The sequence below is a fragment of the Corythoichthys intestinalis genome, chromosome 9 (assembly GCF_030265065.1).
Source record: "Corythoichthys intestinalis isolate RoL2023-P3 chromosome 9, ASM3026506v1, whole genome shotgun sequence".
NCBI lineage: Eukaryota > Metazoa > Chordata > Actinopteri > Syngnathiformes > Syngnathidae > Corythoichthys > Corythoichthys intestinalis.
Window position 1 is genome coordinate 2,059,706 of NC_080403.1, and position 13,091 is coordinate 2,072,796.

Consider the following 13,091-nt stretch of genomic DNA (forward strand, 5'->3'; position numbering starts at 1 on the left):
TAAGGGAGGACACATTGAAAAATAGAGTGTATTGTACATGTTCTTTACAATAATGTCTAATTTGTGATTCAATTCTAATTCTAAACTGAATAAACATGGCATTTAAGTTGTATTATGGCAGTGTAAACTTTTTTTTGGGTCACCCTGTAAATAATACATATAAGGTTGCTTAAAAGTTGGTGGGGACAAGTTGAGCATCCTAAAAAGTTGCTAGTGTTATTTCCCTACCGTCCCTAGGCAAACCGACGCCCTTGACCAAATCACCCAGAGTACTGCGTACTCCAGTGTCAGGTGGACACTGTAACTCAACTCATAAGATTCATAGGTTGTGTTGAAATCAGAGAAGGAGAAGTCACGTGATCACCCCCCACCCGTATGTCTTAAAACGCGCACGCGACAAGTTCCCAGCTTGTCGAGAGCGCGACTTATGACGTAAGTAATTTGCCGCGCAGTGATGATGGCGGTGCGTGAACGCGCAGTGAAAGTAATGGCTGCTCTGGATCGGCGGGTGCCTAGCCTCGATGATTTCGTGGGTCAAAGCTGGACTGCTTGGACCGAGTGGGCCGGTGTGACAGCACCTGATGGTAAGAGAGCGTCACGACTTGACAACTGGCTCTTCCAAATGTGTTTCATTAAAAAAGGCCACGGTTTATTTTCGTGTAAACCTAGGGCAGAGCTAGCCATGTTACCCAAACAAAGACCCTGCCGGGTCCTAGCGCTGGGTGGATAACATGTTGCTCTACACTAGGTCCAGCTGCACATGTTGTCATGAAAAAAAAACGACCGGGCTAATTAATATCGGCCAATTGTAGTTTGCATTAGTGTTCGAGGTATGTTTCGACTCGTTTAGCCTGCGCTTGTCGGACCTGCCAATTGTAAGGAAACGAGACAGGCAGCGGTGACATCAGAACGGACCGAAGCTAGTATGGCAGGCTGTGCGAGCAACTTCTTGCCGTGAAAAGCTAGGCTAGCTCGCTAACAAACTGGACAGACAATCGGTTGACGGCAGGATAGTTGGCTAGCGTTAGCATGCCAGCTAGTGGCTGGAGGATTGGGAGTAGACACCGGTGACAGAGGGGGAGTATGATGCCGTTCCCACCGTGTACGTGCTGCTGACCCATCGTTTGCGACAACAAACGCCACTCTTCTTGTCGCCTCATTCCAGTACTTGACCTCCATCCATTTCTTTCGCAACACAATCTAATGTGGCATATTTGTACGCCCCGACTCAAATCATATGTGACAGCTCTGTTCCAAAATAGTTGGCCCTCCCAGCTTTCAGTATGCCCATTGTTTGGCATCCATCCATTTTAAACTCATCACGCAACCCACCAATAAAAGTCTACACACAACATGCCACCTTTTATATCCTTTATTTGCCTACTACATTAGAATACTGGCCTGCCTTGATATGAAATCCAGCCTATGCTGGTTTCTGTACCAGTACAACAAATACCAGTGTAACAAATTCATCTGGATTTGTTGTTTGGTACTGGTACTTGCACGATTTTTTTTTTGTCACTCGCTGCCCCTGACTGATTTTTGACCACACGGTAAATTTGTATACCTGCCATTTAAAGACTGAAACTCAGAGAAACACCGACAAACTTCTATTGTTATTAGGGGTGCGCAATATCAATTTTTTGAAACCGATACCAATATTGATAACTTCCTGTTCCTCAAGGCCGATACAGATACAATAACCGATAATTATAATTTTTAAATGTATATTCACCTAAGTTTTTGAACACCTGTTGGTCAAAAATACTACCGGTGGATTTGGATATTGTGCTTTGTCAATAGATAAAACATTTGCTGCAACAGGAGAGGAGTTTTTTGAGGTCTTGGTCCATGAAACAGTATTAAAAAAAAACCCTGGCAATTCTAGGACAGCAAAGCTATCAATAACCACAAGGCCTCTCAAGAACTTGTAAACATAACACCGTAAAACGAAACCATTTGCTAATTGCCATAGTACAGTTAATCACTTAGTGATGGAAAAATACGGCGTCTAGAACAGTAACAAAACTTTGCATACTGGTAAAACAGGAGTGGAAATGTACGCATCCCAATCCACCGACACCGTGCCAAAAATATTACCGTATTTTTCAGACTATAAGTCGCACCTGAGTATAAGTTGCACCCCCAGCCAAAAATGCGCAAGGAAGAAGAAAAAAAAAACAACGTATAAGTCGCACAGGAGTATGTCGCATTTTTTGGGGGGAAATTTATTCAATAAAATCCAACACATAGAACAGATATGTTATCTTTAAAGGCAATTTAGAACAAAAATACAATAGAGAACAACATGCTGAATAAGTGTACAGTTTGACAATGTTTCATGATGCATGAACAACGAAATGCGAACGTGGCCAGTACGTTAACGTAACATGGCTATTAAGAGTTCTTCAGATAACTATAGCATAAAGAGCATGCTAACAAGTTGACCAAACCATCAGTGTCACTCCAAAACACCAATATACCAGGTGAAATGAGATGATAATGTGTTAATAATTTCATGCATAAGTCGCTCCAGAGTATAAGTTGCACCCCCAGCCAAACTATGAAAAAATCTGCGACTTATTGTCCGAAAAATACGGTATATGTTATCGGGGCTATTAACTCATTCACTCCCAGCCATTTTCACCGGAGCAAGGGCCGTCGCTCCCTGCCGTTATACTGGATTTTGACTGATTTTGCAAGGCCCGCAGAAAATTCTGTTCTATTGCTATATAAACATAGAACCCACCAAAAGAAAGATTACTCTCTCCTTTCAGCAGAAAAAAAAGTTAGTTCGTATATTTTTCCATTCTATAGACATCTGCATTAGAAAATAGCTTAGTTTGAGCAATTTTCCAATTTCTGATGAAAAAACAGAAATTGCATGCCGAAACAGCATGTTGATGACCCCGAAACATTCCAAATCAGGCTGCTTAGGATATACTTTTCACCAAGATCGTCATCCATAGAATATGGTACGCCCGCCGTTGTTGTGCCAATGTAGTTACCCCAGTCAAAAATTTTATCCCTGGGTGGAGCCACTGCGCTGCACTGATTTGCTTGATTTCCGTGTTTTGGTGATGTAGTTATCTACAAGGTTTTAAAACATGGCACATCCATGGAGAAAAAAAAAAAAATCTGTCGTATAACATAACACGTAAATATTATTATAATAAAATAAAAATATAAATTTGAACGTAAAAAAGGCCATGTTTCAGCGTTTTACTCGTAGGATGACTTATAACTGTTCTTACTGTAATTCAAGTCCTCTATGGAGTTTCTCAAGTTTAATAAACGTCGATGTCGTAAATATATAACTGTGGTTCTTTTCTGGCTTCAATTAATTGTTTAGGTCGACATAACTCATAACTTATGTGTGTGTGTGTGTGTGTGTGTGTGTGTGTGTGTGCGCGCTCCCATGGCCAGGTGACATCTTTTTTGACGGAGGTAACTACATTGGCAAGACACCGGTGGTGGCTCTGTTGTACAATTAGCATCTTTATTGGGGCAAATTGAAACTCCGCTCACCATTTTGTCGGTGGTCTCTAGCGTTTCATGGTCCACATTTTCAATCTTTGGCTCTTGCTCAGTAGTTGTTGTTGCTTTTGAAAGCTTACGTTGAAATAAATTATGTAGATCCATATTGCCTCTTCGGTCCTCGGGTGTTTTTGGCTAAGCAAAGCAAATGACAGTCTAAGGTGCTAGTCACATGATCTGTTCAAAAAATAATTTTAACCCCTTATAAAAATCGTTTTTTTTTTGTTCATTTATTTCATTTTTGTTGTTTTTATTGCTTTACAACTTCTATAGACAATATTTTACCGGAAATTTTTAATTTTAAAATCATATACTGTATAGGGAAGTCAATTACATGCAATGACGCTTTTCGGCCACCAGGGGGGGCCTGGCCCCCCTGACAATCGGTTTATGCTGTCATCCCAGTTCAAATAGTATGGATTTGCTATTGCTCTAACTGGCAGTGAATGACTAAAGATGCCCAAACAGTTAACCAGTCGTGCTGCAGCTATTGATTATTTTAGTTGTCAACTATTTAGCTCGAATGATCGAGTAATCTGATTAGGAACAAATAATGCATTGCAGATTAAATTTTAGAAGATATAAAACTAAGGTTTGCTAAGATTGCACTTTCAAAAGAGCATTAAATGCGAATACAAAATAAAATTTCCGAGTGTTTCTTCAAACTATGCAGAATTGCACTTTCATTTAAAAATAAATTAAAATACCTGATCTTAGCCTTAGCCTAACTTACATAGAAAAGTCCACTAGCTTAAATGTTATAAAATGCAAATTTTTTTCTTTTTCTAGTGCTCTTAACAAATTGTTCAAACACGTATTCCCACAAAAAACGGCTAAATATACCTGTAAGCTATATTACGAACGCATTAAAAAAAACATTAACGCAAACAAAAGCTTTCATCATGTTGGTCTTAACAGGGAGCACCTGGATTCAGCCATGTTAAATAAGTTATGTCATATTCGCTGTTGCCACTAGAGGGCAGTGTATCCACCCAAATCAATAAAACTAAATGCAAACACTTTCAAAACAAACCATCACAACGCCACTCTAAATAGATAGTCGAAGCAGCAAAATTTGATTCAGAGCTTATTTCCTCATTGAATTACTTGAGTTAATCGATTAATCGTTGCAGCACTATTTACCAGTACATCAATTTATTTAACGGTTTATGTCAAACAGATTAACCTGTTTTTGTTTTTCATCATGTACTGTAGTGCCTCACCTCTCCTCACAAAATGATATTGATATGTGTCGTTCTAGGAGCTGATTTGGATGACTGCAGTAAAAATGGCAAAAAGGCTGCAGAAGCAATGTCACTCAGCAAGGAGGGTAAGTCTTGGCAGCAATTGTGAGTAGGAACTTTTGAATGTCTTTCTTGTTTTTACAGCAACATCTTTGTGCCCCCAAAAATTATATTTTTATTCCTAGATGTTGTGAAAATTGGGATTCAAGGTGATATATCACATGAACAGTGCAGTAAATCTTGATTCATATTAGTCACTTATTTAGTGCAGGTTGCATCTAGCCACATACTGTACACCCACCTAATGATTGGTATACAGGGTATCCGCGGGTTATTAAAAGTATTAAAAAAGCATTGAATTTAGTTTTCCATTATTAAAGGTATTAAAAGTATTAAATTAGCTGTCGTAAGTCTGGATTTTTTTCACCGTGGTTTTAATTTTGAAGAAGATTTCAGTGCAACCTAAATTATATCCGTGACAGTTTTTTTTTTTTTTTTTTAATCCATAACGAAGATGACGCGTAGAATTTTTACAATGCACTGCACAACAAATCATAATGCACCTCGGGCGTGCGCGCTGTTAGCATCATTAGCATGAACATCACAACAGCAGGCAATCGCACAGTACTGTGTGCTAACGTAAGGAACTGCTCAGATGCCTTAGTTGTTATGTTCGACGAAAGCCGCAACAAGACAACAAAGTCCAAATAGTTGGACCAGCATGTGAGGTATTTGATCGGCGACCAAGTCGCATCCAGATACTTTGGGTCGCAGTTTATGGGTCATGCGAAGGCAGTGGACCTGCTTAACATTTCAGAGTAAGTTGCCAATTTCTCCAATTAAAATGTGTTAGATGCAATGATGTATTTCTGCACGGTTTGCCCTTCGAATGAATGTGAATTTCGTAGTTTTAACTCAAGAGTTAGCCATGTTCAATGGGGTATTGGCAGGTGCACTAGCCTTAGCATGGATAAACCGGAGTCGTAGATCAACAACTGTTGTGCCGAAAAATAGCCGCTTCGCGTGAAATGTCCCCCCTGACGGGAACGCTTATTTATAACGCTTTATTGAGCGTTTATTTTATTTTATTTATTTGCTTATTTATTTTATTATTAAGCGCCCACACGTCACTCGTACAAACAGCTTTTTCTTACCAAACGACGGACATGGAAACGATTTTCTTGTACCGTGAATATGTATTATTTTACTCTGCTTGAACTAATAAATGTCATACCTTTGTGATTGTCATTGGGATATGGTCGTGAAAACCTGTAGACTAATACATTTCTGTTCAAAGATGGTTATGTGGCCCACCCAGTCCACGATTTGTTACTAAAATACAGTACTACTACTTTGTGTAATTTATTTATTTAAAACTGATTTTACAGTCGTAAATCCATTCCTGTAATGCGTCCATGAAAAAATTTGATGTTTTCACCTCAATAAAGCGTTATAAATAAGCGTTCCCGTCAGGGCGGACATTTCACGCGGGGGGGGGGGGGCATTTTTCGCCACAACACCACCATCACCTTCAATTACAGAACACGGTTGACACTATTATTGTAACGAGTGCGGGGTAACGTTGATCTGAATAACATGGCATGGTGTTAGGCAAATTATAATGTAGGTGATAGTAAAACACCTGGTATATTTAAAATTTTTTCTTGATTGAATAAGAGTATGGATTTTCTCTATCTGATTAAAAGAAATGTCTTCAATAGCTAACAAAGGATTAACATGTGTTTTGTATACTTGTAATGTGATTAGAAAAAAACAATTACCAAGGGAAATGGTCATGTGTAGCTTTTATATTTTGTGGTAATTAATGGTAAACTACTGCCATTTAGTGGCTGTTTTTTAAACTTTCACTGCCAATTGCAAGCTTCTCCCAAGCACTTTACAGTTAAGGTGACCAACTTGACAATCACCAGTTAAGGTGACCAACTTGACAATCACCAACCTACCACCTTGACTAGGTCCTCTTAAAAGGGAAACCTGTTGTATTGCAAATATAATTTCTGAAGTTGCTTTACAAAATAGTGTAAAATCCATTTTATCCTGGGGAAAAAAAATCTGAAACACTTTATATTTAAATGTGTTTTAATTGTATCTTCAGTAAATGTGCATTCTTTTGTCAAACACACTTGGTAATTGAGGTTAAATTTGATGTTCAGTGCTTTATTTTTTTTAATATGATTCAATATTATCTAAATAATGGGTGCGAGAAAAGTATTAATTTTCAGTTGAAATGGCATTAAAAAAGGTCTTAAAAGTCTTGAATTTAGATTTATCAATCCTGGGGGGACCCTGGTATAATAGTTGAAATTATTATACCATGATTTCCACACTATAGAGCACACCTGACTATAAGCTGCACCGACCAAATTTAACAAATTTAAGAAAAAAAATCCAGTACACAGCAGGATGAAAAAGTATCGGAACCTATTGGAATTTGTCACGTTTCTGCTCAAATTCACCATCAAATGTCATTGGCTCTTTGTCAAAATCACACAGTTGAAAAAACAGTGTCTGCCTTAACTAAAACCACCCAAACATTGATAGGTTTTAATTAGGGCTGTCAAAATTATCGCGTTAACGCGCGGTAATTAATTTTTAAAATTAATCATGTTAAAATATTTGACGCAATTAACGCACATGTCCCGCTCAGACAGTATTCTGCCTTTTGGTAAGTTTTACAGCAAGTTTTTTGTGCTGTCTAACAGCGAACTCTTGTGGTCGCTTTGCGACATGGTTGATTGCTTTCTTGCCAGTTCAATATGGCTGCACGACGTCTCGGGCTGACGCCTACATTGTAATGTTGTGCTTATATGATCCTTGGACAAGATTTGTCCGTAAGTATGGTTGTTGTAAAGAATGTACATATTATGTTAGTAAGCGAAATGTTATATTTTTTGTATGAGACGCTTTTTGTTTATGTTTAGTGAACCTGAAAAGCGTGCTAAGCTAACGTTGTTGCTAATGCAATGCTTGTGTACTTTTTTTGTAGTTTCACTACGGTCTAAAGAGGACAGTGGTTTGAGGCCATTTTATTAATAAATCAGATGAAAAAGGAAGAAGTCTGATTATTAAGGCGTCGTTCACTAGCTGTTTAGCTTTGGAAAAAGTAGACGCTTCGGAGTGAGGACAGCATAGACAGATTTAAATGACAGTAGAGTGAAATGCCCACTACAGTCCTTATGTACCGTATGTTGAATGTATATATCCATCTTGTGTCTTATCTTTACATTCCAACAAATTATTTTACAGAATATATATAAAATTTACTGAAAAATATGGCATATTTTATAGATGGTTTGAATTGCGATTAATTAGGATTAATTACGATTAATTAATTTTTAAGCTGTAATTAACTCGATTAAAAATTTTAATCGTTTGACAGCCCTAGTTTTAATATTTTAATGAGGATAGCATGCAAGCAATGACAGAACAGGGAAAAATAAGTGAACTCTCTGCTTAAGGAAACTTAAAAGAGCAATTGAAACCATTTTTTACCAAACAATTTAAGTAAGGTGTGTGTGGCCAATCACTGATGAGTTGTTTAAAGCTGCCCTGCCCACTATAAAACACACACCTGGAAAGAAATGTCTTGATGAGAAGCATTTTCTGATGTGCATCATGGGTCGGTCAAAAGAGCTGTCTGAAGACCTACGATCAAGGATTGTTGATTTGTATAAAGCTGGGAAAGAATACGAAACCATTTTTAAAAGTCTGGATGTTCATCAATCGACAGCCAGAGAAGTTATCTACAAATGGAGAGAGTTTGGCACTGTTGCTTCTCTCCCAAGGAGTGGCCGTCCGTCCGCCAATGATGATGCCAAGAGTTCAGTGCAGAATACTCAGAGAGGTAAAGAAAGAACCCTAGAGTGTCTGCTAAAGCTTTACAGAAATCACTTGCACAGTCCAATATCTCTGTGCGCACATCAACTGTATGTCAAACAATGGCCAAGGATGGTTTTCATGGGAAGACTCCATTGAGGAAGCCACTGCTGTCTAAAAAAAAACCATTGTTGCTCGTTTAATGTTTGCAAAAAAGCACTTGGACGCTGCACAGAAGTTTTGGCAAAATATTTGTGGACTGATGAAATCAGCGGAAGATCGACAGTTGGATCAGTGCAGCGTCTGCAGTAATGCGGACGCTGTACCGGTTCGTAGTGGTGAAGAAGTAGCTGAGCCGAAAGGAGGAGCTCTCGATTTACCAGTCAATCTACGTTCTTACCCTCACCTATGGTCACGAGCTGTGGATTGTGATCGAAAGAACAAGATCCCGGATACAAGCGGCTGAAATGAGTTTCCTCCGCAGGGTGTCCGGGATCTCCCTTAGAGATAGCATGAGAAGCTCAGTCATCCGGGGGCGACTCTGCATCGAGCCGCTACTCCTCTGCGTTGAGAGGAGCCAGCTCAGGCATCTGGTTCGGATGCCTCCTGGACACCTCCCCGGAGAGGTGTTCCAGGCATGTCCCACCGGCGGGAGGACCCGGGGACGACCCAGGACATGCTGGAGAGACTTATGTCTCGGCTGGCTTGGGAACACCTTGGGATCCTGCCGGAGGAGCTGGTTGAAGTGGCTAGGGAGAGGGAAGTCCGGGCTTCCCTGTTAAAGCTGCTGCCCCCGCGACCCGACCCCAAAACAAGCGGAAGGTGGATGGATGAATGGATGGACTGATGAAAGTGTTGAAAGTTGAAATGTATGGGAGTAACACACAACATCATGTGTGGAGGAAAAATGGAACAGCTCACCAAAATCAAAACCTCATCCCCACCGTGAAGCATGATGGAGTGAGCATTATTATTTGGGGCTGTTTGGCTCCCTCAGGGCCTGGACAAATTGCAATCATTAATGTAAGAATGAATTCAAAAGTTTATCTTGATGTTTTGCAGGAAAACCTGAGGCCGTCTGTCAGACAGGTGAAGCTAAAAAGAGGATAGAAGGATAGAGGATGCAACAAGACAACAATCCAAATCACAAAAGTAAATCAACTTCAGAATGGTTTCAGAAGAACAAATTACACGTTCTGGAGTGGCCAAGTCAAAGTCCAGTCTTAAGCCCCATTGAGATGCTGTGGCATGAACTAAAGACTGTGATTCATGCCAGACATCTCAGGAATCTGACTGAACTACAGCAGTTTTGTACAGCAGAATGGGCCAAGATTAGTCCTGATGGACGTGCCATACTGATCTGCAGCTTCAGGAAGCGTTGAACTTATTGCTGCCAAGGGGAGGGGGGGGGGGGGCACAAAATATTAAATGTGATGGTTCACTCATTTTTTCCCCTTCTGTCATTGTTTGCATACTATCCTCATTAATATATGAACACTTGTAATTGTTAGGGTGGTTTTAGTTAAAGCAGACAGGTTTTTCATCTGTGTGATTTTGACAAAGATCAGATCACATTTGATGGTGATTTTATGCAGAAATGTGAGAAATTCCAAAAAGTTCAGATACTTTTTCACACCACTGTATATCGTCTTCTTTGTCAAGTTGTTGTGCTACGAAAAGTTTTACACCACCAACGTCGCACTAACAAACTGCACCATTGCAGTTCTATTTGTCGTAGATGGGGAGCTTCGGGACGTCATCACTCCAAATTAAAAGTAGAATATCGACAAAACCGTTGCAGCACAAATGAAATTTTTTACTTCACAAACCAGCACAAACGATTATCAACATTTTTAGCCATTTTTAATCAAAATGGGGGGGGGGGGGGGGCTGGTTGACCTCAGATTGACCTATAGAAGAATTGTAATTATCTCAAAAAGGATAGCAGGTAAAATGAAACTTTTTATGTCACAAACAATTTGGCCCAATTTTGATGTAGATCTGCGTCTGATGGGGGGGCCAACTTCACGGAGGTCCCCTACCTCACGTGGAACTATTGTCATTTCTGGTGTGCCATTAGAATGGAATACGTAGTTTTCCACAGTGCTTTCCGATTGAAAAAAGAATAAGGAATGACGCAAATATGGACATGAACACATGGTCCATGCAGCGTTTTAAAGAGCATACGACATGAGAAAAAAAGTCTTAAATGGCATTATTATGTGAATTAGAATCATATTTTGAGACGGTTCGACGATATACAACAATTTAGCAAAGCGCAGATGACGAGAAATTAGTCTTTTAATCTGCCGGTTAGCCACGCCTACCATTATAGGGCTTTAGCGTCCCCAACAGGTGGATGACGTCAGCGGTAGACTGGGCTCATCGGTTTTACTATTCAGCCCATTGAGGGGGAATTATTCAGAACGAGGAAAACGCGACGAAGAAATGTCATTGTTTCAGTCCCTCTACTCCAATATTTTTACAGGATATTCTTTTTATCCAAGTATTTTCCCCCAATAGCTATATAAATGGCTTGAGAAGGACCAGTCAGTCCGTCGAGGGGGAACTATTCACAACGAGGGAAACGCGACGAAGAGAGCTGCAAAATGTCATTGTTTCTGTCTCTTTACTTCAATATTTTTACAGGATATTCTTTTTATCCAAGTATTTTCCCCAATTGCTAAATAAATGGCATGGTCATGACAAATAACAGTCTTGTGCTAAATGGAATATGAAATCATAAAAATGCATTTATTCAGGACGACATGGCAAAATTACTCCATAATGGTCAAAACTGTCAACTTCACCTTTACTGTCGCACCTCCCGAACGATATTTTATGCCACCTAAATCAGACATATGGCATTTCCCTTCCCCGGCTTCGGAGAATGTAAACAAACCAAAAGGCGTGACAGCTAGCCGACATGCTAACCCGAACCGAGTGATGTTTCAAAGTCTTCCAAGCGGAAAATCACAAATAAATAGCCTGGATTATTTGACATGATGACTGGGTTGTCGATTGTCTTCGCGGATCGGCAAACCGCTCGGCGGAGAGCAATTTACAGTTCGTTCCCCAGAGGAGGGTGGCTGCAGTTGTTGTGCAGCTAACGTGCTGCTATGACGTGCTTGAGGAGAGCTTTTTACATGCCTATCAATGATCAAACGTAAGTAGTCCTTTATTTAAAGAAAGTTTGTAGTGTTTACTATGTAATTGCTGTATTCGTATTTGACATAATACAAAACAAGATGTTTACTCACTTCCTCGTAAGTCCAATGGTCCCACAGTAAATATCCACGGTGAATGGGAACCTTTTGAAACTCCAAAAAGGCGCATACGCCTCTCCCTCATACAGAATGATTTTTCTGCAGCCGTTTGGCTGGCGTGATGCGATAAATAAACATTTTAATCCGCAAAATCAGCTGAATCCTTCGTCCTCACACACAACAGTACGCTGTATAGTGAAGAGGACGTCTTCTACCGTACACGTCACAGCGCCCTCCTCCTCAATGCAAGACCGAAGCCGGAAGTCACTCATTTTCATGGCACGGGATTCAAAAAACTAAATAAATATAGCGATCGCTTCCACACACATCCAAGCGGTCCATATCATTCGGGAGCATAAAATACCGCGTGTATTATGAAATAAACATGCTTTTTCGTGTCACATGCACTTTAATGCTTATTTATGAGGGCAATAAAAGTACAAAAGAAAAATGGCTTTAACTCCAGTTTTATTTCAAGTAAGTTCAAGTTCAAATTTTGACCCCCCCCCCCCCAATCCCCACGCCCTCTTCGAATGACGACAGCACAGGACGCGCCCGCCAACCGCTGAGGGTTAATGGTCTTGCCTGTTCTTCTTACAGACATGTCGATCTTTGGCCTGTACCCCGGTTATGATGACTTCTACCTTGTGGTGTGTAGCCACTGTGGTCAAGTCGTGAAACCACAGGCATTCGAGAAGCACTGCGAGCGGAGACACGGCCCTCTGGCCAAACTTTATGCCCGAATACGCTCTCCAGCCCCTCAGCCTCAGCCCCAGCAGAGGACCCATCACAGCCATTCTCCTTCTCAGGGGACCAATGTCATTCCAGCTTCATCGTGGGACGGTCGAAGCCAAAGTGGCGGCGCACTTAGACCACCCCCTCAATCTCCTTCTACACCACCACAGCACAGACCCAACAAAAGCACCAAGGAAGGAACACGGTAAGTCGGGCTGCAACTAAGGATTATTTTTATAATCGATTAATCGGACGATTAATTAAACAATTGAACGATTAATTAACGATAAATGTCGGTGTTTTTCATTACCTTTACAATTTAACTTGAAGTTGTTTTAGGCATGTTGTAAGTAAAGCCCCTTTCACATACACCTGAACACTGTTAAAATCCCGGGATTTGAATGGGCAGCGCTTGTATGTGGAAACAATTTTCTGGGCCCACTGACACTGAGATGGCGCGGACATTTAACGC

General features: G+C 40.4%; 1 protein-coding gene across 1 annotated transcript in view; it reads left to right on the forward strand.

Moving 5' to 3' along the window:
- Positions 1 to 425: 425 nt before the first annotated feature.
- Positions 426 to 13,091, forward strand: part of atxn7l2a (ataxin 7-like 2a) — a 40,832-nt gene continuing 28,166 nt past the window's right edge. The window contains exons 1-3 of the mRNA XM_057847140.1: positions 426 to 584; positions 4,799 to 4,867; positions 12,485 to 12,824. Of these exons, the coding sequence (XP_057703123.1) occupies positions 455 to 584; positions 4,799 to 4,867; positions 12,485 to 12,824 (539 nt within the window). The 5' untranslated portion in view covers positions 426 to 454. The remainder of the gene's footprint in view (positions 585 to 4,798; positions 4,868 to 12,484; positions 12,825 to 13,091) is intronic.